Below are 26,651 nucleotides of genomic sequence, written 5' to 3'. Positions count from 1 at the left end.
GTGTAACTGACACTGGAGCTGAGCTCGTTCTTCCCTGCAGGGTAAGGTCAGCATCCACTTACCTCATAGTGAGAGCACACTTGGGTGAATTGTATCTGAAAGGTGAAGGTTTAATTGATGTGGTGACCTTCTGTTTGTGCTTTCAATTGGTCATTTTGTTTACTCTTAGCTTAAGTGATAATATCGTCTAACATCCCGTTCTTGAAAATGTGGCTAGTGTAGACTACTGATAAAGCATTAGAAACACTATTTTGAACACCAGACAGCGACTAGACTAGACTGCAGGTTTGCAATCAGTTGACAAAATGCTTCATCATAACATCTCTGTGTGCTTTGTAAGCTCTATTGATCATCTCTGGCTATACATCGTGAGTGGCTCCTCCCTGGCTCAAGGGGCACATAACACATGAGTTGCATAACAAGATGGAAACTGAAGTGAAGAACACATCAGGCCCCAGATTAAGGCGGAGTTTGGGTGTACTGGAGTTATTCAACATTTGGAGTACCAACACAAAATTAGCGGGCCATCGCGTCACTGTTTTATAATTACATTAGCTCTGGTATGTCTGAGAGCGTCTCCTGAATGAGGCCTTTGCTTTGTTTCTGTCTCTCTGCAGAGGCCTTGGACACATTTCCTGCACACTGGATAATCAATTTGCTGCTCCTTTGCTCTCATCCTATCCTTGACAACCCTCTCTGCATGGTGAAAAGGGGAAAGAGCGAGAAAGAGACCGAGTTCTTGCCCCCTACCGCCATCTTTCTCTGTACTGTTGACACATGCACACAGGCGGGCACATATGCCCTTGAGCCAGTCACAACAATAAGGGGAGTGTCATGGCATAACGCACACATCTGCCAAACACATACAAGCTGACCACGCAACATCCCATTTCCATCAGGCAGCCTTCAGCCCAATTTAAATGCAAGCAAAGACCAGTGAAAACATTAGAAGTACACCCATACTGCGCGCACACACTGACTGGCTAGTGCTACATCACAGCTTATCCTACACAGGCAAAAACATAACATACTGACCAGAGATTTTTTTTAAGGGAATTTCCAGTAGCATGGATTTTAGAAGTTTCTCTAGATGCTGTTGTTTCACCACGTCAGACACCAACTGTTTCGTAGCCACCTTCCACGCCTTCTGGAAAGGCTACGTTGTTGGGTTTTTGATACCCAAAGCTGTTTGGGTGTCAAACAACTTGGGTAAACTTGGGATGAGTCATGTTTAGATTTTTGTTTTTCAATGATGCAAAATTAGACATTTACACAGATGGATGCTGAACATATCACTTAGAAAGAAAACACTAGGATGACAAATAAAAACTCCTTGGTAAATGTAACACTCATGTGACTAATTGTATCTATTTATCTTGTTAAAAACATACCATAAAAATCTTGATTATTAAAATACTGTTCAAATGGCAATGCTGTGTCTATTTCATTTTGTTAGAGTAAAAATGCACAATGGCTTTTAGAAAGTCTGGGGGAATACAACGACCACAACAAAAAAAGTCTCAGTATGATCCTGTGCGTGTCTGAGCCATCAGGTAAGATTCGGCCTCTCGGCATCCAAATAAGACAGCTCATTCTCAGCATACCATCTGCAATGAAGTCCTGACGAAGGGAGAGTATGGCCGCCTGCCAGCCTCCCTTTCTGCTCTGCAATCTGCCCATGTGAAAGGAGGCAGAGTAGGCAGTACCGCAGCCTACTCCTCTCCCTCGCTCGCTCACACACACACACACACTCACTGACTAACCCCCCTACAAAACGCTGCATATTCCACTGCAGCTCTGCTACAAACCACGAGTCACCCTCCAGCTCCTTCGGGTGACATTGGCATAATGAAAACCCAAGGATATAGAGTAAAACTACTAGGGATTTGACACAAAGCTTCTTTTTGGTAGAGTGTGAGAGATAAAGGACAAGTGAGCCATAACTGGTAGGGACACTTCATCTTATGGAAGATTCATATAAGCTTAGTCTAATGAGGGTGATATAAGACTGACAGACAAAACTCGAGAGCCTGCTGGTAGAGCATGTTTCTGTTTCCACATGCTGTCTCGTTACTGCGGGTTAATAAATGCTTCCACGCTAACGTCGTGGAGCTTGTGCTCAGCTGGAATGAAGCACACACGACAGAGTCATGAGTAAGGAGGCAGCTAGTGCTTCACAGTAACGGATGACTCACAAGTAAGCAGGTTGAATCACATGACTGCAAACCACGTTCAGGTTTTCTCTTCTTGCTCTGCTATTGCTTATCATATAACACTGTCGACAAGCATGCTTTACAGTAAATAAGGGCACTATCACATAATAAATCTTAGATGGTCTTAACATCCTTCCCTATGCCTCAATCACGGATTAGTGCAACATGAGAAAAGTTATAAATATGTATATTTTTACTTAACCTGTCAGACTTTGAATAGAATAGAATAGAATAATCCTTTAATTGTCCCACAAGCGGAAATCTGGTTGTAACAGCAGCCAGAACGACACATATACACATTGGATCTCTATCTCAATCACTGTGGTTCAAATAGGGATGCAAATCTTGTAAATAATTAACTGCCAATCGTGTTTTATATGCATCCAACAACCTGTTCACAAATTGTTTGTGTACACTCAAGAGATAAGGCAACCATAAACTATAAAGCAGCACACACATCCATTAAAGAAAAACAGTGGCCGTGTGATAAACCCTAGCTGAACTGGGGGTGCTGGCAGGCCACGCTGTGGGACGACCCCTGGGTCTCCCAGCGTGAACCAACTAAGCGTTTCTCACACAGAATCTCCTCTGGCATGCACACCCCTCCAGAGGAGGAGGAATTTCACTCTGTAAGCCTTTTATTCTCTTTCAGGCTGCTCGTCCCCAACCGTCCACTATTCAGTTTGCTCATTCTACTGTTCTCTGCTAAGACGCCTAAAGGAAGAACATGCAGGAGCATGCATGGTACACCGAAGTGTTCCTGCAGACTGGACCTGCATAAAATCAAGATGCTTTTTTCCCCTCCAGTTTGTGTTGGTGATCTTGCATGCGTGCCAGTAGGCCACTTACTTGTAGTGTTGCCTTGCATCTGAATGATACATTTTGACTCCTTGCTGATCTCCCTCGAGTTGAAGGGTCGAACTCGAACAGCGACTTTCACAGAAGCCCCAGACATGTTTGCAGTTTAAGTCAGTCTCCCTGTAAGATCCCTTGTGTGTATCCCTCCTAAAGGAAACAGAAAAACAAGTGTGCATCTCATCAGTTAAAACAATAAGTGATGCAGGTAAGCCAGACAATGTTTGCTTCCTTCTTTAAAAATAAAACAAAAGTGCTATAGTGAAAAGGAGCAGAGCCTGTTTTCACTAAATGTAAATCAAACACAATGAAAGTCCACCCCCTCCCAATTTTCAGTCATAACAGCCTACAACAAATATGGCCGACCAAACCCGATGAAGCCTTTAATATTTTGTAAACAGCAGCCGATCATACATTTAGCAAATCAAACAGAGGATGTAAGCCTTTATATTTATATCATAAACCCACCGTTTACGTGAAATGCGCTTTAGCCGAAAACAAAATACGAAGATCACAAATCACGATTGTTGCATGGATAAAATAACGTGGCGTTAAAATACCACACAACTTTCCATCGTTTTTACAGTCCGCACCCGGTGACTACACAGCCTAAATATCCTATGTTTTTCCATGTACTTGCAGTCAGCCATACTTGCCGAAGCATACGCCCATGAAATCCTATCTCCCCTATTTGGCGAGAGCTACAGCGGGACAGCTAACCGAGGGCCTGTCTGTTGCATCTGACACTGTTCGTTTTGTGCAGACGAAGAGCTTAAATTTCCCCCTTTTAAAAAAATCACATTCGCTGATATTAGGAAGTAGGCTAATCCTCCGCCGCTGCATGTTGGGGAATAGTGCAAGGGAGGAGTTGCATGCTTATTTTAGCAGCCCAGACTGGATACATTGTTCACATTTACCCTATCCGGCAGGGTTAAAGGCGTTTTGACGTTAAATCCTACCAGAGGCGAAGCTTTCAACAGTAGCAATTATATTTTCTATTTTAAGCTAGCTTTAACCCGTTAAATGTTATTGGCTCCGACTTCAATATTTACGACCTACAGTCTAACGGAAACAGCTATCCAACTATAATCAACTAAACCTATAAACAAATTATTCTATATACTGTAACAATTAAGTACATATATATGTTTAATTCTTTTGTGTTATCGCAACCATGGCCACGTAGAGGTCCACTGACCACCGGACATGTATTAGTTGACACAGACAACTGCTCCCTATCCATCGTTGAAACTAAACTGTAATAACAACCCAGTGCACAACAGTCCCCCAAAATATAAATATATTATTTTTAAAAATATATACTTACGCTTGGAGACTCTTGCAAAAGACAAAACCAAAACCACCGGACAGTGGCGAGAACTAACGCTAGCTAGCAGGCGTCAAAATGTGTTGTTTCTATCAGAATCTGTGCGCAAGGAAACTGCTATAAAGTCCATTTCCGTGAAAAACACCCATTATAGCGGTATCCTCCGGTGGAAGGATTTGTATTTGGAAACGGCCACTTCGTTGACTACTTTAGTCTCCCTTACAGATGAACGGCGGACGCCTATCTGCACACTAGCGAGAAGAAGAATTGGTAGATTGTCTCGATTTACCGAAGAGATTACGTCAACTCCCTCTCAGCGCGCTCACGGACAGGCTGGCGGGCCAATGAGCAAACAGAGAGCGGCGACTAATGCGGCGAAGAGCCTATGGCGTGACTCGGGGTCGCGAAGGGGGAGGGAATAGGTGGGGTGTCGCTCCCTTTTTTTCGCCCGTGACGCCACACTGCAGGATTTCTCATTACTGCTACCCGCAGCACCGTGGGTTACCGCAAAGATCGCCGCCTAGCGACGTAACTTTTCCGTGCATCACGAATTTATAAACCAAATTATTTATATTTTTGCTAATATAATTATTATAATTATAATATTGCCTTAAAGCAGGCACAAGAGATGTCACTGACCATAAAACAAAATAAAATGAGCAAATACATTTCCTGCTGTGTTTGAATATAACCAGTTCAATTAAATTTTACTCATTTAGCGCCAAATGACTACGGCAGTTGCCTCAAGGCGCTTTTTTTTTATTGTAAAGACCATACAATAATACAGAATAAACCTCAACAATCAGACAACCCCTTTGAGCAAGCACATGGAGACAAGGGGAAGGAAAAACTTCCTTTTAACAGGAGGGAACCTCTGGCAAGAACCATTAAGAGGCAGGTTTGATTCAAAGCAATTCACTTTCCTGTGATATTTTTGCAGTTGCGGTTTCTTTTTGGAATGAACTCGGAGTTAAAAGTTTAACAGGTGTCCTTGCCAGTAAATACTGGACTGTTGCCAAGTTTAATTGAGAACAATGACTAACCTATTCACATTCCAAAAAAAGATTGCAACTTTTATGTTCCCTAGAACTGGAAGTTACCTTTGCTGACACAAAATGAAAACAGGTTTGCATTATATTTGCCACATCCAGCTTTTTTTTTTTTTGCTATTTATATAGTTGTTTTTCTCTCTCTGTTTCAATGTGTCGTTTGTCCTGCCTCCTCCTGGTCTTCACCTTATAATATAAAGCTTCTTGAGGCAACAGTTTTAATTTGGCACTGTATAAATAAAATGCAACTGATCTGTTATTTTGTATCTTGTCATGGACGTCTTTGTTTTCTTTACTTACACTAAACTTAAATTTAAAAAAAAAAGATACTAAACAAAGCCACTAAGACATCAGTCTGAAGGGGGAAAAAAATGGTGACCAGTTGTGAAATAATGTGCATCATCATTTATTCGAGTTCAAAATCCTAGCTTCCAAAACAGGTATGTGGTTAAAGGAAATAATTTCCTGTACAGTTAAGGTCAGCAAGGTCAAGTTAGGTACAGTGCTATTTAAAAGAGACCATTTTAAGGTGAGATGACTTAATGGTGTGCTCCTAGGATGGTGCTTCAGGTGATCATGCTACATTCTCACGGTCCTTCCACTAGACCTAAAATGGGGATTACATGTCCACGTGGCGCTCAGGAGGTTCTTGACTTAAGGCCGTGCACACACACACACACACACACACACACACACACACACACACACACACACACACACACACACACACACACACACACACACACACACACACACACACACACGTAAATTCAATCTATCAAAGTCAGCGGGGAAAACGTGACCGAGAAGGAAAATTTGGGCACACTTTATCATTGTGAGCCACAGCTCATCTTCCTACTTTACTCAAAACAAAAGCTGACACTGAGGATTAGTTTAGGGTATTCCCAATCCTGAACCTCTTCTACAAGCACAAACTGTGCATAAGTTATCTCTGGGACACCATTAAACATTACGTGGACTCAAACTCATTACCGTCACAAGTCTTGATAAAGAAAACTTGAGGCTAACAGTTTTATCAGAACCCAACTAGACTCAGTAATACCAAACAAAATGAGAACCATAAAGGAAGGTGATCAATGAAGAGACTGTATGCACCTCGCAGGTAAACCTGTTGGTAATGGTTTCTGCAGCGTTATAATGCACTATTGTTAAATTAATGTATATACTTTGATATATATATTTTTTATATATATATGTATATATATATATATACACACAAACTCATGAGAAAAACTTAAAAGTCTTAGCTTTATTATGTTTTGTTTTAGAACCATGATAATGGTTTGAGACAAAAAGGGTAAATGCAAAAAAAAAAAAAAAAAGAAAAAAAAAGAAATAAAAGAAAAAAAATTATCAAATCAAGTCTCCTTTTTTTCCTCTCCATTCAAAATGTTTGTTTTTTTTGTTCTCATTGGTAGTAGTGATGCTGAATTCAGGTGATTTGGACCGATCCCTTAATGATGATTAGCCAGACATCAGTGACGTAGTCCTTAGACACCCCGTCCACCCTGTTTCTCCCTCATCCAGGTGTGGATCCTCTCCTTCAGTTCAGGCACTGTGGAATTAACATTGTGACATTTAGGCATCCTGAAATTATTAGCCTCGCCTCCAGCTATAAGTGCATTATCTTGCGTACCTTAAACAGCAACACTTATTTACATTATCTGTTTAAAATAAATAAAGTAAAAGGATAAATGGTGGGGTTACCTGACTCCAGCATGTTCTCTGTGAGTGGCTGCCTGTTGAAGGGATCAGTGGGGGAGTTGAGCAGGTGGCGTAAGATGATGGATCTGTCCATGATGTTCCCCGAAGGCAGCATCACAGGGTCGGTCATCAGCGTGTCCATCAGAGGGTCTGTTGTAACACAGTCACAAACAGATTTTACAGAAAATTACAAGCGAGATGCTACACTAAAAATCTGATTCATCACCAGCAGCACTGGCGCCCTGATTGGACAAGGAGAGGGACCAGTATTACAACATTAAAAGCAAAAATATTAAAATTAAACTTCTTTGTTTAAGTGTAAAAACAATAAATAAATAAATGTAATCAGCAAGTGACATACATGTGTGCCCATGTTGGTTTGTGTAGGAGCCTGTCACATGTCCAAAAAATGTTTTATATGACCACAATATTGATGCACCTATCAAAACACTAGTAACAAAATTTCCCATGAAGTCCGATACAGAGCGTTTGGTGGCGTGGGGCTCTGTGTTGAAATGTCACAAGGTTATTACAGTAGGACTCCGGTGCTACAAAAATAAAACCTGTCATGGGAGATTTCATCTACACAGACAGCTGATACTCAAGTCTCCTGTATGGCACACTCCCATCAACTGTGGTGGGCTAGCTGGCATATCTGAGAATCAAAGGAGGCACGCAGACCACATACTCTTTCTAGATTATATTAAGTCTGTGGTTACTCGATAGCCTTGCACTAAGCTGTCTAGATGACCAGTGTGAGCTTCAAAATCCACCACACATGTCTGGAATTCAATAGCAGAAGAGGCCGTTAAAGATCCCGTCTGTCATTGACTGACCCGAGGTCACAGGTCAGTCTTTTACACAATGACAATATTATTTAAAAACTGCATTTGAAGACCTAGAAAGATATTTAATATGATGCTTTCAGAAGCAGCGCAATGTGACCCATTATTTTTATATGGATGTTATTTGAGGATCTCAATACATTACTCTGAAGTGATCTAGATAGATTAATTTAACGATACAGCACATATCAGAGTGAGATGTTATTAAACCAGCTGTGGGAAAGATGATTCGCTTTACCATTGCTGCATAACCAGATTCAAAAGTTCTAGTTGTGCTGTTTAAACAGTCTTTCACACACCTTTGAACTCATCCGGTGCATCACTGTAGTCCATTTCAGACTGGGAGTTCTTCGCGACTATTTCCTCCACCTTCTCCGATAGCAGCTTGAATTTCTCAATAGCAATTGAGGACTTAATGCCAGCCTTCCTCATCTTTGAGATCACCTCCTCAAAGAGTTCACGGCTGTATGACCTCTGCAAAGAGCAACAAGTCCCTGAGGTCAGTCTTCAGTACCTTACTGTCATCACATCACAGATTTGAAATTTAAGTCATGTCTTCAAACTTACACAGATTTTGATAATGCACACAACAAGAAACTGCTGCGTTTCATACATATATGTTCTGATGTAAATCTCTGACAACAATAATGTGCAATAATGTGGCTTCATCATTCATAATGTTCTCTTTGTTCTCTCAACAAATCAGGAATTATATATATACACACTATATTCTCCACGTGAAGTAGAGAATTCATGCTAACTGGCACGGCAATAAAGTCACGACAGATGATTCAGGATAACTAAATGTAGACCGGACATCAAATTTCCCCCCCTCTCCCGTCAGTGCCAACCTGGTCATCTGCTATAGCTTTAGCAAAGCGAGCACAGTCTAGCTGCAGGTAGATGTCTGTCAGCTGGTCTAGGAGTTTCTTGGGCTCAAAGCCATACTTCTCTGGGTTCTCCACCTTCAGGTCCCGACATTTGGGCCCGCACAGCTGCTGGAGGTTAAAGTTCAGCATGGCAGCTAAACGAGGCCCCAGCTCCTGTGTGAAGAAGAAGCCACTGTTTAGAAAAGCACATTCTCCAATAGTTTCATTGCCCAAGACAGACTGTTGAACTCTCCATAACCCCCACACCCCTCTTATACATAAACAAGGTACATTCTGAAACTGTCCCTGGACTGTTTCACATTACTGTATATTCATGGCAGTGCATTATGTCTGGAATAATGATATACATTGTTTTTTGCTGTTTTATTGCTGTGGAAAAGGGAAGATGGATGGATGCATGGATGGGTGGATGGATGCATACATTAGTCCAATGTCGAGTCAATGGACCGACATTTTGTTCTAACGTGCACTAACTGGTGTATGTTTGAATGACAACGTACCTATTCTATGCTATGCCTGGAGGAAAATGGCAAATAATGCTTCCTTTATATTACTTGTATAACTGAGAATAAATCTCAAGAATACATCAAGTGTTCATTGGTAACAGTGACACTCACAGGCCTTAGGAAAGGCTTCTGGACCTGCTTGGTGAGGATGTGGAACATTTCAACTGTTTCGGTAGCCAGGGCCAGATAGGAGCGGGACACCCGCTCATCCTGAGTCAGCTGGGACTGACGACTCTGCTGCTGCTCCTGAAAATTTGTACAACCCCCCCAAAAAACAACAAAAAAAAAAGACAAAATAATAAATAAGTTACCCTACACAATGGCAGTAACCTTCTGCCTGTCTTCACAGCTCAGCACAACTGTGAATGAAGCGATAATCTGATAAAACATGACCTCTGACATTTTTGTCTTTGCTAGACTCTGTTAAAAACTGATAAACAAATATAGGGTCCTAAAAAAAACTGAGCACTGACCCTTGGCAGCTGCTCCCACTGCTCTTTATTCTTCATCTCCTCTTGAACTTCATGAATACGCTTCAGGGATTCAAGGCTCTCATCTAACAAGAAGGTGGTGTCATTAATCAGCATGTTGATGTAGCGCACAAACTGCTTGCCAGAGCTGGTGTGAAAGAAGGACAAAAGGAGACAGAAGAGGATGTGAGGCTGGAAAAGTCATACAGCCACACACTCTAAACCACAATTTCTTTAAAATAAGGGGGAAAAAATTAAATTAAACATTGCAACTGCTGTTTTTGTCAATAGCAAACTCACTTGAACTCCTCCATGAAGGTTCCATGGTGGGCAATGTTTTGCCAGAGGCTCTTGAAGATCGTGCTGATATGGTACCGTATAGTGAACTTATCGTAAAACTCACTGGTAGCACCGGTATGCTCAACATCTGACCAGAGGAGGGAAAGATTTTAGTGAACTCTTTGCTTGAAAAGATCACAACTTGTAGTAAAGAACAAGTTGTAAAGCTTTTTATTCTACCGAGCACAACATCAGCAGAGAGCTGCAGCACAACATAAAGCTCACCAGTGTAAAACTTCATGAGAGCAGGGACCAGGTGTTTGACGGACAACGGGTGGTTCTCCATCATTTCAGAGAATCGCTGAGTACGAGGCTGAACAGCGGGGTTGGTGACGAACAGCACCTCCACCAACTTGGCGATAAGGTAGGGGTTCCTGATGTAGTTCTGACTGCAGATGAACACCACCAAGAAGGTGACAATGTCCTGGACACATGGCTCATATAAAACCTGGGGTGAGTACCTGTGAGAAAAGAGGAGATAGCAGTTCACAAATCCCTTATTTGGATTTAATTTTTCCTCACAAAGTTCACCGGGAATTATGGATTTATACATGTATATACACATTTATAGACCTGTTAAGCATTTAATATCTGTATTTTCCCCCTCATCGTTCCTTCCTGTTAACATTTTATTACTGCCCTCCACAGGACAGTCATTAAAACATGATAGATGAGCAGAGAGCAGAGGACTTACTGCACAACAAAAAGCAGAAACTCTGCCACATCTTCAATGTAAAACTCGGGCAGAGCGGCAAAGCTTTTGGGAATCTCGGGGTTCAGAGGCAGGTTAATGCTGCGCAAGGGAGGGAAAAACAAACATATTACTTCTTGATTTAATAATAAACTGAAGAAGTGAAGCAAAAAAAATAAAAATACTGGGAAAAAAACAGACAAACTGTGTGATGCCACAGCTGTTCCTCTGACATCGATATCAAAACAAATGGCAACATGGTGCGTCAGAGGAGAGGTGACTAACTTGGGGTAGGTGGGGTCCACCATGCGAAGAATGAGCTGGATGACTGTGCTGTAAAACTGCAGACATCTGCGGAGCAGGTTCTCATCCAGAAGGCCCACATCAGCACAAGCTTTGGCTCGCACCAGTTTCTGTCACACACAGTAACAATCACTCGTCTGTAAACATGCTCCGTGCCAAAATCAGCCACGCGTGTCTTCCAAATATACCCAACCAAGAAATGCTGAGAGCATTCTCACATCTCTACATTTAAATTGGTCCTTGATGTTTGATCATTAAATGAATTAAGACAGTGGCTCCATCTACAAGTACGTAACACTGACCTTAAGCTGAGTTTTGCAGCGTTTGAGCATCTCTCTGTGTCGACTCGCCAGAGGAGAATCTTTCCACTGGCTCTCACTGTTTTTGAGCTCCTCTACAGTCCTAAAAGATAAAAATAGCAGTATTAATACACACGCATACACTTAACGCGATATGATTGTCTGTGTAGATGTGTGAGCGTGTACCTGTTGAGTTCGCGGATGGCTCGTAATCTCCGGATGTAGCGCCGGCAGCCAGGCAGGATGGATAAGTGGTGGGTGTGAAGCGTCAAAAAGAAACACTCGGTAGGAAATTTGGGTTCTGTGAACTTGGCGGGGTCTTTATCTGTAGATATTCACAGATGAAATTTATGGTTATAAGGACACAAATATCAGCTTTAGTCTCTACAAGTGACTCTTTTAACCAATTAGATTAGTTAAAAATACCCCAAAACAAAACCGTGGCTCTGATATGCTTAGGATTAGTTCATGAGAACTGCAGAATTACGAGTTCACATGCAAGTGATATTTATCTTTAACGACCGCCCTCTTCAAAACCTATGCGGTCCACTTAGATTTACTGAAATGATCATATGTATGTGAGCATTTCTGGTTATGCCAGCTTACGTAGTTCAGACAGCCAGGCCTTGAGCTCGTCCATGGTGGCTTTGAGACGCGTTTCCTCAAGACTGACGACAAGGCGACACCGTGGATGGAAAATATAGTAGGGATCCACTGTCTCTAACTTGATCTTCATGCTCAGCTGTTGCAGCACCCATAAGAAGTTGAGCATGAAACCGTCTGTCGAAACCAGCTTGTCATCAGTCTGGAAGAGAGGAGAATGTGGGGTTTGTTTGGTTTTTTTTTATTAAAATCTTTACAAACACACAGTAAACACCTGCCCCCGAAGATTAAATAATATCAAGAATGACTTCTAAAATTAATATACTTTTAATCAGGTTTGTTCCTTATGGTCTGAATCTAGTAATATGAAAAACATCAATTTGTAAAACATACAACTTTACCTGCATCTGGGCTTTCTTCACATTGTAGTTGACTAGAGCTGCCATGTAATTAAGAGCCAACTCCCGCGTTTCACTGTTTAGCAGGATGTTGTGGAGAACTTTGAACATGTCACCCTGATTTTAAAAAAATAAATCAATAAACAACATCATTCCACACTGCTGGAAAAAACAACTATTAAAAATAAAAAATAAAAACATGAAATAGAGACTTACCCTTGCAGACTCCAGGTAGTGCTGCAGTGACTGGCTGACAACTCGTGTGTTCTCCATGGTGATGGCCGGGCCGGAGAAGTATTTGTCTCCAACTTTTGTCTAAAAAACAGAAAGAAAGAAAAAAAAAAAAAAGGCAAAAAAAAAAAAAAAAAAAACTTTTGTCATCGAAATGGTTGGTACTTTTCAGTTTTGTTCTGTTTTTTTTTTTAATATGAGGTTTGCGTTACTTCCCATAGTTTATCCTTTACTTAATTAGATAATAATAATAATATGGTGTAATAAGAAGGGTCACAGGGGAAGTCCTCATCAGTAGGAGAAGTAGAAAAACTTCTGATAAGACAGTTAGAAGTCCACAATTTATGCCCTCCTTCACCTTTTCCTAAGCCATTCACTCGGACCGATTGGAGTCGGGCTGATTCTGGCCCCCGGGCCTTACGTTTGACACTCCTGATTTATTTGAGATTCAGACAAAGTACAACTCATCGTAGAGAACAACTCACATCATCCTCAGCGAACACAGAGAGGCCGAAAAAGGCTCCCAGGTAGGACAGTCTCTGAATCTCTCTGCCACATCCAGGGCTCAGAGGTTTGGGACACCACAAAGGCAGTGATGTTACCTGCACACATTACACAGTCATTGATTTAATACATGTTATTGTCAAGTGTGGTTAATAACACTGATTTATACATTTATATATTATATACTAATCAACAGTAACTGTAACTCATAACTCATTTTCCCTAAGTGAAGCTAAATGGCTAATTATACATCAATTAATTCCACAGTATTTTAAAAACTTAAACACTAAGTAAAGAATATTATTGGACAGATAACAAACACTAAGAGAGCTAAGAGACCCCACCCCTCCACCAGGGAATTTCCTCTTGCCCTTTTTCCATGTAACAGGAAAATTCTCACAACAGGCAGAGTTCATACCTTCCTGGTATGAGGAAAGTACATTTACAACAGCTACATTTATTAATAAGCTCAGGGTAACTGCTTTCACAATAGATGTCCAAAATAATTGGAGCCATAAGGACCCAGTGAACAACACTCAGGTGTTACGATGCAGCTTTACCTTTCCATTTGTATACTTACCAAATTGCACACCGGGTGAGTCTTTCCGAACTTAATTTCACAAAGCTCAGCTAATGCCTGTAAAATCAAAGACAGACATCAGGTCAGAAAAAGATTACAACCCAACATGTGAACTGTGCTAAAAATGAGTTGTGTGGATGTGTGCTTCATCCCATGCTGTATGATATATTCCCTACAGAAATACGGCAGCTGCAGGAAAGACCAGGACAATGTCTCCTTACCATGAGGGGAAATTTAAAGTTGTCACTGTCAAAGGAACATTCTTTGACTGCAAGAGCCAGGCCGTGGAGGATGGGGATGAAAATCTAAATAAAAACAACAACACATTAAACAGCATGCTTCAGTGCATTTTGACCTTGGAGAAACATTCACACGGTCTGTATTTACACATCACCGTGAGGGCGTTTAACTAGCTGCCCTAAACATGGGATCACTCTGTTTTTACATTTTTATATTCATGCATCTGGACAAGCAGATGGCAAAATATGGGGGGAATAAAGGCGTCAAGGCGTCACCTTCTAGCTGTTTAAATTTAGGTGCTCCATCTACAGGAGAAATAGGTTGGGGGAAAAAAGGGCAAGGATGTTTTTGTAACGAATTATCATTTCTGGCTTTGCAGGATCAACCCAGAGAAACACAGCGTGAAAGATTCAACCCAGTACAGTCTGTTTAGTCATGCTGGGCTGGTAAAGCTTCAGCGTGCAGACTTTCCAGTTCTATCTGTGCTGAACCTGACAATTAAAAATGGATATTTGGGGTTTGCTTAGTTGAATCACCCAGTACAAACTGTATATGGCTGTATGAGATCATCTCCAGCTGTTATGAAGAAATATAGTTCCACCTTTTTAAACTGATTCATCCCCATTAATTACAGTTAACTAGATTATTTATGGGTGTGTGTAAAGAGCCGGTCTGTACCAAACAGTATGAGCCATAGTGCACAGGAAGCAAAGAATTCTTTTGGAAAAAACCCACAGCTTTGAGTAAGCATAAACAGATCCAAAAGAATGGATGGATGTGCTCGTCACCTGTCTGAATACTTCATCCTCCTGGTGAGTAATGCGCACCAGCTCCTGAATAAAGCCATATGGAAGGTTCCGACACAGCATGTAAGGTACCAGCAGAGACTGTTGGAGAGGGCTCCTAAAAGTAGTAAACACACAGCAAATTAATTAATTAATAAAATCACACATTTGGAGACAAGGTGAATGACTAGTTGCTATGGATACAGAGAGGGAAAAGGAATGGAAGATGCACAAATATGGTGAGAGCGTTAAAAAAAACAAACAAAAAAAAGAAGTAAAAACCCAGAGATCGTCTGAGTTAATGGATGGCTTCTTACCGAGGCTGGGTTAGAGCGCCTTGAAGGACCAGGGCAACATGGGAAATACACTGAGAGCGAATGTTACTGAGAAGCTGGCTGACATTTGGTTGGCTACACATCTGAGAAAGAAACACAGAGAGAAGAGTGAGAACGACTGCAGTGTGATTAAAAAAAAAAAAAAAAGTATTATGTGACGAGCTATGCCTAATGCCTGCAGCTAGTCTACAAAGCACAACCTGTTCTTCTATACTCAGCGCATTTTAAAACAATTGAAACATGAAGAACATATTAAAGACCTTTATATATCAGCTCTTATTAGGATTTTGATCTCAAATCTTAAATATTTTAGGAAAGAAAAATAAATCATCTGCTATAAATCCTGGTCGGGATATTTATTGGTCTCACAGATTGTCATCTACCTTGGGAGCTTTCCTCTCCTCCATGCCAACACTGTCAAAACGCTCAATGAGGTAGTTCAGCATCTCTGTCTCTTTGCATGTTTCAATGGTGAAGCGGTCGCTGGCTGATTCGCAGGACATCCCCCCTCCACATGCCCCAAGACTACAAAAAAAATTAGACACAGACAGAGGGGCTCATCAAATAACAGGAAATGTCACAGTGTGGACAGACATGCCATTAGAATCAAACTTTCCTGAAAAGTCCCGAAAGACGACAAACTAAAGCACTTTAAAGGTAGCATTGCAAAATTCAACCACCGGGTGATCAGAGCAGATGGTAAAATAAGATTAGTGTTAAACTGTATTGTCATGTCAACTCAGTAAGAGCACACAAATTACATGTAAGAAAAAGGGAATCTGCTTATGTTTTGTGTGCCTGAAAACAAACAAACAAAGAACAAAACAAAACAAAAGAAAAACAAATGGCCGATATAATTTTGTTTCTAAATCACCAAATACCAGTATGAGTCTTAAAAAGTCCTATATGGGTCGAGCTCTACAGATTTTTTTTCTTTCTTCAATAAGATAAGAAGCAAACTGAACTCAAATGTGAATTAGATGTTCAAATGTGAATTAACTGTTTCTGCTACTGTGAGGAACAGTTTCTCAGCTCCTTGCAAGAGAATGTTAATGTCGGTACCCAATCAAATTACTTTATTTCATCAACACTTTTTAAGGTTTGTACTTATGGTCCTCAAATAAAACAAACAAACAAACAAACAAACAAACAAACAAACAAACAAACAAACAAACAAACAAACACACATACGGTTTGATTTTTAGGCAACTTTGCTACTGAAGATATGGATCCTATAAGCTACAATGAACACAAATGAGGCTACAATGAAGACAGACTCAAAGTGTGAGCGAAAACATTTGAGATATATATATATATATATATATAAATAAGCCTTGCTGTCAATCAATTTCCATATTAGTCTAAAATAATGTCAAGATGATTTAGACAACAGAAACAAATTAAAGCTGCAAAGGTCAAACCTGTTCCAAATTTCTCTGAGCCACAGCATAAAAAAGAGATATCAACAAAGTAGATTTCATTTACTAATGTGAGCAATATATTCTGTATTTCTGCGCACATACATATATACACATATACTGGCTAAATGATGGTTTTAAATAGTAAGCAACAATATTTTCTTAGAGACATAATACTCCATTTATGAATCAAAGGCAGGGCAGTGCCAGAGAGCTTGAAGTTCTGCAGTCAGGGATTCATGGTGTTACTTCCAATGTTTGCAATCAAAAACACAAAATACGGGTTTGGTAGGCTTATACATAAATATCTAATGTTGTCTGATCGGGTTACATAATGATGAAACAGTGGCTCACATGTCTTTGAGCTAAGGGTGATTTCTCCTTCTTAAAAAGAAAGATGGGAACGTAAAAATGGATTCTTATACAGACAGAAACGCAGAGTCATTAATGAGCCATTCATAGCACTGAAGATTTTCTACATCTTGAAGCCGTTTGCAGAAGAGTTAATGTGGTTATTACTTACCTCCATATTGCATGTACTAAAATTTATAGTTATGGGAATTTATCTCTGAATGTCGATGACCAAAACACTCCTAAACATGGTTTAATCTTCTTTAATCTCGCCTGGCGTCTTTGTGCACGGTTAGTGGCAAGCCTACCGGACCCGCTGGAACATGCATCAGAGCCCATCCCTGAGCAAGCGTGCACACACGCGCATTAACACACACCACGCAGTGGTGTACCTGGACCCAAATTGAACCTGTGAAATATCCTCCTCCTGCTCCTCCTGAGAATCTTCATCATCGCTGTCCTGAGATATGTCAGAGAGGGCAAAAAACAGGAACGAAAAGGGGCTGACAGGACGAGAGAAAAACAGGTGAAATGAGAGAAAGACTGGAAGAAAGGAGGATGATGCACAAGCGTGAGGAGGCAGAAAGCCAACAGGGGGGAGGAAAAAGCATCAAGACAAATGTGGAACAGTAACAAACAAAAAAAAGGAAATGAGAAAGGGAGCACAGGGAAGATGCATGCTTTCATGGAGACTATTTTCTCTCTTTTTAAACCAGTTTTCTATCCCTTTAGCACACTCATGCTAGCTCTGTGCCATGATGACCTTATACAAAGAACTACAGCTGTTAATATTAAATGTATGTATTAATTTTTTTAATTGCCTAAATTTAAATAGTTACTTTGTGGTAGAGGTAGCATTTTTTAAATCTCATTTTCTCACAAGATTTTAACCACAGAAATGTTAAAGTGCTAGTAACGTCTAAATGCAGGAAAGTTAATGCAGGAGCAGATATAACCAGTGATGAACAGAAACATCACCAAAGGTTCAGGCTTTAGTAAGTTGGCTTGCGTTTGCACTCCACTCTGACATGCAAGTGACAGTTTAGATACCTAGATGGAGGCATCCTGGCAGCAAAGGCAGCCTGTCGAGTGTTCAGTCTGGGAGAAGGAGGCACCATAGGAGAGGTTGCAGAGGAGGGTTGGTTGTGACCCATAGGTGAGCTCAAGGATAAAGACTGGGGGGAAGGTGGTGGCACAGAAACTGGAGTGTTGGGGGGAACGGAGGGTCCTGCAGGGCTGGGAGAGGGTCCAGGGAAACTAAACCCTCTGTGACTCGGGCTTGTTGGGGAAGGAGCCACCCAGGGAGTGGTGACCGAGTAAGGGCGATACCTTTGGGAAATGGGCACGGGGGCAGATGGAGCACTGAGGGAGTGCCGTGGAGGAGTGGAAGCAGGTGGGCTGGGGGGAACAACGAACTGTGGGGTAGACGGTGTAGTAGGGGTGAGGAGAGAGGGGGAGGTCCTCTTGGCTGCATCCAAAGCCACTGGGTGAGGACTACCACAGCCATACAGACTGTGGATAACATTGTTAAGACAAGAATGATCTTAAAGCCTTAAAAACAGAAATGATTAAAGCATGATGAAAAAGACTGGGAAGAACATGGCAGCATGATAATAAAGTAAATAGAAAAAACAGCCCAATCAACAGCCTTGATATGTCTCCGCGAGCTTAATAATGACTCGTGGCACTTGCCTGGACAGAGAGCTGGCTCCAAAGGATCCAGCGCTAGGGCCCATTGGGCTTCCACCTTGGCTGGAGGGCTGCACCAGTGTCAGACGATGGTCGGGGGATTTGGCTGCTGCAATTGGCTGTGAGGTGGCTGTCAAGCTGGCGAAGGGGTTGTGGACACGTGACTGGGTGGACATCATTAAGACTTCCATCAGGATCTGGCTGATGAGGTCTTTGAAGTCAGAGTATACTGCCGGAGAAAACATAACAACAGTCGGACGAGCCTCCCACGTGTGCAGCTTTTTATGGTCAAAGCTGTTGTTTAGTGGCGTTACCTTCTTTAGGGTTCTGGTGAAACTCTGCAGCCAGTGAAGGGAGAAAGATGACATCTCTATCCTGCTCCTTCCACGATACGCGGAGAATCTTGCAAATGAGCTGCAGGGCCTGTTCTTCAGAGACATCTGAGTTTGCAGAAGTTTCCTAAGATGCAGAAAAAAAACAGTGAAGCCTTGATTTAAAAAAAACAAAAAAAAACAAAACATGCATAATGAACAAGCATTACTGAGTCTCAGGATACTCGTTATCTCATGATCTCTCTGGTTGAGCAAGAAACAACAGAGGTACGTGTGAATGAGTTGATATAAACAAAAATGAAACCAAGAATAGCATTTGTGGAAAGTCACCCGTCTGCAAACAACCAGACACTCCTTTAATGTTTATTCGGTTAGAACTTTCTTGATATCCTGATAGATATGGTCAAAGTCCAGGAGGCGACATCTTTTGATTAATGTTCACTCTAACTGCTTACCTTCTCAGTCAAGTTTCTCTTCTCCCTGCGGTCACTGTCCTCCACCTCCATGTTCTCTATCCCTGAGTCCACATCCACCTGGGACATGCTGGAATAAAAGAGAAACCACAGTTCTTAATAAGCCATTATCTCCAAGCAAACTATGCTATTACTCCAAGCTCAATCGTACACAGTGTCAATATTTATCTAATTCCACAGATAAGGAGTATTTGAGAATGAACACAGAAGCTGGGTAGGGCAATCGGACACAGGAGACGCTCTCACCTCTTTTCACAGGAGGCAGGGTCGATATCCATGCTCTGCGATCGGGACAAACTCTGGGACTGAGTCTCAAGGCTGTTGGAGGGGGAGCTGGAGAGTGAGCTCACACCCTCGCTGCTCTGACTACCATAAGCGACCCCTGGAAGAACAAAACACCACAAGTGAATCTCTCTGAACAACAATGACAAAAATGAATCAAATCTGACACATTTCTGGAGGGTTTCTTGTGCCTCCGTCTTCAGATAAAATGGAAATAGTAAGGTTTTAAATTTGCTTTTTTTTCTTGTGTTTTTCAACACAGGTGTAGCGGTCTGTGTGCACAGAGCAGTAAGAAAAACGTTTAATTTGAGTTAATTATTGCAATGCTGAGTGCATACGTGAGGACTTTAAACTGCATACAATATAACATTGCTGTTATTCTTCCACAGCCTAACAAAGTCACTTTAGTCTGTCAGCAGATCAAAGTGAAATTAACTGTATTGACTGAAAGTTGCACAGTTTGTGCACTTACATACTGTAAATAAGAGAAACACAAAAATCCCCCAAGCCTTTAAATCGAAACTGAATGTAACCTGCTCCCTACCATGTTATGTGGTGAGCAGAGGGTTGAAAGCTACTTTTGTGACGCAGAAAGCTCTGACTTTAAGTTCGACATAACTCACCAACCCCTCAGATGAACTAAAGTTTTCGAGAAATGAAAAATATTGACTGTATTGATTCATACTGTACACTTTAAATCCTTTGCACAGCGTTGAATTTTAGTCTATCATGTCTTTTCCTTTTTTACAGATTTTTCTAATCTTTTTATTGCTTTCAAGGTATAATCAGTCCCAACATACAGCGATTAGGGTAACGACATAGTCAAAAAAGCACACTAAGAACTCTGAGGAAATTAAATCGAAACAAAAAACATGATGGATCCAGGTCATTGATGTCAAACAGTCACCTAAAACCAAACATCAGTCATGTTTACTCTTCACTTGCAACTGGCCTTTGTACAGAAAGAAAGGAAGACACCTTTACCAGTGAACTGCACAGCACACAGGGCTGATTCCTCTTTGAAATGCCCTCGAGTTACCTTTCACATTAAATCCTATTTTCTGATGTATTCAATGAAAATATTTTGAAACAAAAAGAATAAACCAATCAAATGCCTTGCATGTGGACTGACAAACGCATCTGGATGTTGTGATCAAAGGGAAACTCCTAATTTTCTATGTCAGTAAATGTAGACCAAAATCTAGGACATACACGGTAAATCTATACATGGCTGGCATAATATCAGAGTGTGATGACATGAAAAGATCAAGAAATGTAAGAAGCGGAAATGAGGAAGAGGATGTGCAAAAAGGCCCTAAAGTTGTGGCAGTAGTCAGGGAAAAAAAGGATACATTTTCCAGAAAAAAAAAAAAAAAAGAAATGAAGAAAATATTAATATACATATCTACAAGTTTTTAAAAAAGAAGGCTTTGACTTTGAAATGATTGTTCAACTATGCCGCAGGTTTAGTTTTTATACAAAATACTCCAAAAGTTGATTCTGTTCATCTGGACGTTAGAGCTGGGCGATAGAACGATAACGATATGTATCGCGATATAACTTTTACTCGATAGAGAAATTAAGCTATCGCGATAGACCTCGCCGCTCTTGTCCTCTTAAAAAAATAAAATAAAAAAATAAAAAAAGGTCAGCCAATCTAAATTAAGTAGCGCAGAGCCGAACCAATCACAGCCACAGCGTCACGTCGCGTGACTTGTTACGTACAGCACAAGTGCCAAGCCGCACGTGTGTTTGTTTGGGAAGCAGCCAGCGGGTAATGGAGGAAATGAGTGTGCCGACTAGAAAAATCAACCGAGCGTGACCGAAGAGAAAACAGATGATGGTTCCAATGCCGGAGAGATTGTCGAACGGAAGAGCCATAGAAGTTCCGTAGTGTGAAGGTATTTCGGCTATTTCAAGTCTGACAAAAAACAGAGTAGCGTGCACTGTAAATTGTGCCGAAAGCAAGTCTGGAAATACAATGAACTGGTGCATGCGTCACACTGTGCGCCACGTTATTGTTTCGGTGAAATGAATTTCTACAATACTGTTAATTCTACTCTCTGCAGTGTTTAAATGCTTACATATACACACAGTTACTGTCCGTCCACACATACGACTCGGTTCTGCTTCTATGCCCCAGCTTTGTTTACTTTTTCCCACCGAGGCTTCTAGACTTCTGATTGGCCAACATTTCTGCACGGTTAGGAATCTAGCGCCACCTGCTGCTTTGGCATGTTCATAGCAGCGTTTTCCTTCATTTCTGCCTTTATGTGTGGACGGGATTCTTTTTTAAAACGAAAATGGAAAATCTCCGTTTTCAAAAATACCCATGTACGTGTGGACGTAGCCTCAGTCTCTGACTGGAAGCGCTAATTCGTCATTCGGCTTTTGTCAGACTAAAGTAACTGTTAAAACTGTTTGAAAAGCTAAGCTATACAACAAGGAGAGATTGAGAATTTCCTTTTAGTTCTCAGTTTATTTGATATTGACAAAAGTTAGTCAGTTTTGTCTGTTCTTCTGTAAAACAAACTAAGATTTATTTTTAGAATTAATATTTTGTTTCTAAGTGGAATTGACAATTTAGTCTGTTTCGTTTGTTCTGTTTTGAAACTTAAACGCTTTAGTGGCTGCCTTTTGTGTAGTTTGCAATATTTGCCTTTATTTATCTGAAAAAGTCTCATGTTCCTTAAGTACATCTACCCTGTTGAACTTATTATGGGAAATAAATATTTAAATAAAAACAAGCTGCTGATTATTTCACATTTTACTTGTGAGCAACAGCACATTTAAATCTTACAAATATAGTTATTTGGCTTATATCGTGATAGATATCGTTATCGCCTGAAATGAAAAAAACATATCGTGATATGAAAAAATCTCATATCGCCCAGCTCTACTGGACGTAGCGTTTTGTGGGAGAAACGTTTCGTCACTCATCCAAGTGACTTCTTCAGTTTCAGCTGACTGCAGGTTTCCCCAAATCTTATAAACAGTACATTTCCATAATGACTGAAACCAGCCCACTGAAGGAACAATGGGCTGGGAGGTCAGTTCCTTAATCCTAATTACGCAAATTCTCACGACCATTGATCAACAACCACCGACCAAAACCCACTGATCAAAGACCACTGATCAATGGCCATGAGTCCCATTCACAGAGAGTTGGGGAATGGCTGCAATCACAGCATTGTATCAATGCAAATGTACTGTTTATAAGATTTGGGGAAACCTGCAGTCAGCTGTGACTGAAGAAGTCACTTGGATGAGTGACGAAACGTTTCTCCCACAAAACGCTACGTCCAGATGAACAGAATTAACTTTTGGAGTTTTACTTTCCTGGATGATTGAGAATGCATCAAGACGTTTGTACAAAATAGTTTTTATCATCTTAATCTTTCCTGATATTGTAATCAAAGATGACGTTTAATGCTGAAAATACGGCACTTTTTTTACTACCATTCTCTAACACTTACCACTGGGAACCACACAAAGATATGACATGAATAAGCAACCATGTACACTTTGAGAATTCGTGTCACAGCTGTTGCTTAAGGAAGAACCAACTGTTTAGTCAGTCTGGGTTAGCAAAGGCTCAGATTGCAATTTTTAAGTTGCTTACTGACTACTGCAGACAGGTAGTGAGAAATCTGATTAACAGAGGCTCTTACTCCGGATAGCGGGCTGGAATTAACAGCTCTCTCCTGGTTATACAACAATCATGCGATTGAATGATTACGCTACCAATGTCAGATGTAATACACATTAATAAGTTAGTGAGAAGGTTTGGCTTGTAAACTGCCAGTATTTTTTTCTTCTTATTAATCACTTAGGAAATGCACCACTGGGCCTAAAAGGAAGACCTTTAAAGCAGCTGGCTATGCATAGCAACAAACAATGCCAGGAAACTGTTGCTGTATCCATACATGGATCTCTGCTGCATTTTCTAGAGCCTGTGCATGAGCGAAGCCTCCATTCTACCTTTGTACTAGAGGGCTCACCATTCGTGTCTAGCAGGGTACACTTTTTTTGTCACAGTGTACCCTGATTTGGGGGATTTTTGATATTTTAACACTGTGAATCATTCAATGCCACAAACCTTTTTTCAATATTTTTTTTCCTTATAGAAAATTCCCAGAACCTTGCTTTAATTTCTTACCAGAGGTGCCCATAGGTGATGTGGCAGGGGTACCACTGTGGACATTGAGGCCCAGTGATTGAGAGGCAGCTGGTGGCACGGGTTGGGGTGCAGCACCTGAGGGTCCAGGGAGGGGTCCAGGTGGAGTCTCTCTCTGTGGGGATGTCAGGGGTGTGCTGAGAGGGGTGCTAGGCTGGGACGTTTGTCCTCCTGCCAATCGTGCCAGTCTCCTCCTGCGAATCTTGAATGAGCAGATATAAAGGGTCATTAAAAGAACTCTGTAGCTCTTCATAACTGCATAATGTTGAAATGTATTAATAGGTTATTAATAAACCTATATGTATGTATATAAATGCCTGGACACTGTAAGAATAACCAAATTATGCATGTATTGCCCAGAAAGGCAAAGATTTTCTTTGTTATACGTTTTAAAGTCAGATCTGAAAAAAAAACATCGCGAATAAAGTCAGATGCGGACACCAATCTTCGCAGCTTGGCCGAGGAGCGACGTTAAAGCTAAATTATCTGCTGCACACTCTGCTGAATGCTAATCGAGCAGCTGAAAATGATAACAGTAAGCTGCAGTATGCTGTATGCGATTTCACATAAACAGCTCAATGGCCATGCATCGGCCCACGGCTGATTGCACAATGGTGGCCCGGTCTCTGTGTGTGTTTTTTATGCTGAGTCGTCTCGCAGGCTAATTTCTGACTGTCAGCTAAACCGCCGCGAGGTGACATGCGAAAACATATCAGTAAAAAGAACGTCTTCCCTTCCTAATCTCCCTGTCAAAACACAACACCGAAAAATATCTGCCACTTACAAGCGGCTAACAATATCTTGAAATATGTTCGATGCTTTATATAAGAGCAGTGTTCTCCAGCTTGTAGCATTACGTTAGCTACTTTCATTTAGCAACCCAGCTGCTCCAGCTAAATAGAACACGGCCCAAATCCGCCTCTCGTTCTTTCACTTCTTATATTCCCAATATAAGAAGTGAATAATTAGCCTTTGAGTTAAACTGCGTGACACCCACTGCCGTGTTCTAGCTAACTGAGATATTTATCGAAAATGTATTTCTTCCATCAGCTAGTTTTTGTAGCATCTCAGCTAGCAGCAATACCCCTAAAAGGGGTAAAGGAAGAATTTGCAAAACGTACATTTCTAACGTCAGTAACGTAAAATCATTTCAATTCCCTGTGTAAGCGTTTATTCATATTGTCACCTTACCTCATCTGCGCTCAACTCCTCCATCATCCCAGCTAAGACAGCTAGCTATTTCACTTTCTAATGCTTTAATATGCCAGCCAGAGCCAGCTAGCTAGCTTGTATTAGATCTAAATATGCATAGTCTAACTCGTTCAACAAATATATGTGTCAGGATTTTGATTGTCTTCAAGATAAAAAACGACACCGATATTCGGAGGATGGCGAAATATAGTTCCCCCAAAAAGTCTGCTGTTTGCTGGTTTTCTACCAAGAATGAAACAAAAAGAAAAGTAGCTAGCTATTATACGTCAAAATACAACAGCGGCCATTTTGGTTCCACAAGTCACGTGACCAAAGGGACCAAAGGTGGGGGTGCGTAGCGTGTCGCACAGATAAATGGAGTATTTCATCTGTTGTGTAAGTATAAAAGTCTGTTTATGTCACTTTAATGTAACGCTCCTGCATTAGCGTGACCTCGGGTTATAACTGAGGTCACATTTACCACATAAAACGCATCAAACTGAGCGTGCGTGAACCATGGCCAGTCAGAGGGGTGCAAGGTCACTGCAAAGACTTATATTAGTGACGTAATTGCCAATCATCTGTCACCAGGTAAAGATGCCTGCACAGTATGTGCCTATACATTTAATTTTAATGCCTGTTTATTTTTAACGCAGTTACAGCCACATCACGTGTGTGACAGGGTGGGCAGTACACCAGATGAACTAAATAGGCAACCAAATTTTAAAATTTTTGGCAATAACTCGCCGTAATTAATATATATTTTAAAAAAAAAAACCCACAGGCAGTCAGTATCCAAAGTACCCAAGTATCCTTGGGCAAGACACTTAAACCTTGAGTAGTCCCACTTGACTGATCAACTAACTAGAAAGTACCAGTTCATTTACTATTTATACTCTATGGTATGCTCATGAATATATATATAAGTGCAAAAATATCTGTCCTAGATTGAAAAAAAAGAGTCCAACTGGATTTCTTTAGGTTTGTGAAGATGTTTCACTTCCCATCCAAGAAGCTTCTTCAGTTTTTAAAACAAATGAAGAAGATTGAGAGTCCCAGGTGGGGGCTGTCCCCTTTGGAGGTGGTCCTGAGGGTCGTGGATGGTGTGAAAACAGGTGTGGGTCATTACCATTACCTGGGGTTAAGGGTAAAGTCACTATGAGACCTTGCCCCACCCCATGTGACCTATTTAGGTCACCTAAGGCAAAGTGTGAGTAGTGTATGAAGTGCCTGGGAGTGGATCATAGGTGGCTGACGGGTGGTGCTGCAGAGTCAAATCAGATGAGACATTTTCTCTGGGCACAGAAGTGGATCAATGAAGGGCAGCTGTGAGCGCAGAATTTCCTCAACACATTTCTATTTGTCTGGCAATTTATGCAATTATCAAGTAGGGTTGAGCTTTAAAAACTAGCTGCACACGCTGATGAATGACCTCTTTTAAATTACAAAGAGAGATGAGGGGTTCTTCCCAAAGTGTGACCTGCATGGGATAATCCGCTCAGTGTCCTTTAGTCATTCTGGTTACCACGATTGCTGCAGAAGCACTAAAC

General features: G+C 41.1%; 2 protein-coding genes across 16 annotated transcripts in view; both read right to left on the bottom strand.

Moving 5' to 3' along the window:
- Positions 1-4,701, bottom strand: part of kif1b (kinesin family member 1B) — a 66,390-nt gene extending 61,689 nt beyond the window's left edge. For 9 of the 13 annotated variants that reach the window (XM_085392672.1, XM_085392682.1, XM_085392676.1 and 6 more), the window contains exons 1-2: positions 4,396-4,694; positions 3,063-3,218 (exon numbers count right to left, since the gene is read on the bottom strand). In XM_085392672.1, the coding sequence (XP_085248798.1) occupies positions 3,063-3,168 (106 nt within the window). In that variant the 5' untranslated portion in view covers positions 3,169-3,218; positions 4,396-4,694. Of the gene's footprint in view, positions 1-3,062; positions 3,219-4,395 lie in introns of all 13 variants that reach the window. The other 4 variants (XM_085392683.1, XM_085392680.1, XM_085392684.1 and 1 more) reach the window with 3 other exon arrangements.
- A 1,444-nt stretch (positions 4,702-6,145) lies between these two features.
- ube4b (ubiquitination factor E4B, UFD2 homolog (S. cerevisiae)) lies at positions 6,146-25,432 on the bottom strand. 3 transcript variants are annotated; one of them, XM_085393473.1, is made up of 29 exons: positions 25,102-25,432; positions 23,893-24,112; positions 19,698-19,833; positions 19,434-19,521; positions 18,961-19,105; positions 18,650-18,875; positions 18,008-18,469; positions 17,350-17,460; positions 15,572-15,713; positions 15,171-15,271; positions 14,857-14,971; positions 14,050-14,133; positions 13,829-13,885; positions 13,230-13,346; positions 12,730-12,828; positions 12,517-12,630; positions 12,119-12,317; positions 11,699-11,837; positions 11,516-11,615; positions 11,196-11,323; positions 10,914-11,012; positions 10,445-10,680; positions 10,181-10,307; positions 9,884-10,028; positions 9,522-9,656; positions 8,866-9,057; positions 8,314-8,488; positions 7,173-7,319; positions 6,146-7,020 (listed from the first exon to the last, which is right to left on the bottom strand). In XM_085393473.1, exons 1-29 carry the CDS (start codon positions 25,126-25,128, stop codon positions 6,956-6,958), a joined length of 4,131 nt encoding a protein of 1,376 aa, XP_085249599.1. In that variant the 5' UTR covers positions 25,129-25,432; the 3' UTR covers positions 6,146-6,955. The 3 variants fall into 3 exon arrangements, with proteins under 3 accessions (XP_085249599.1, XP_085249601.1, XP_085249602.1); XM_085393475.1 differs by lacking the exon at positions 17,350-17,460; XM_085393476.1 differs by lacking the exons at positions 17,350-17,460; positions 18,008-18,469 and having other exon boundaries at positions 25,102-25,431.
- Positions 25,433-26,651: the final 1,219 nt, after the last annotated feature.

Source organism: Rhamphochromis longiceps, linkage group LG20 (genome assembly GCF_057381845.1).
Source record: "Rhamphochromis longiceps isolate RC_006_pf linkage group LG20, R_longiceps_female_GT1.1, whole genome shotgun sequence".
NCBI lineage: Eukaryota > Metazoa > Chordata > Actinopteri > Cichliformes > Cichlidae > Rhamphochromis > Rhamphochromis longiceps.
This window is presented reverse-complemented; position numbering and strand designations above follow the sequence as displayed.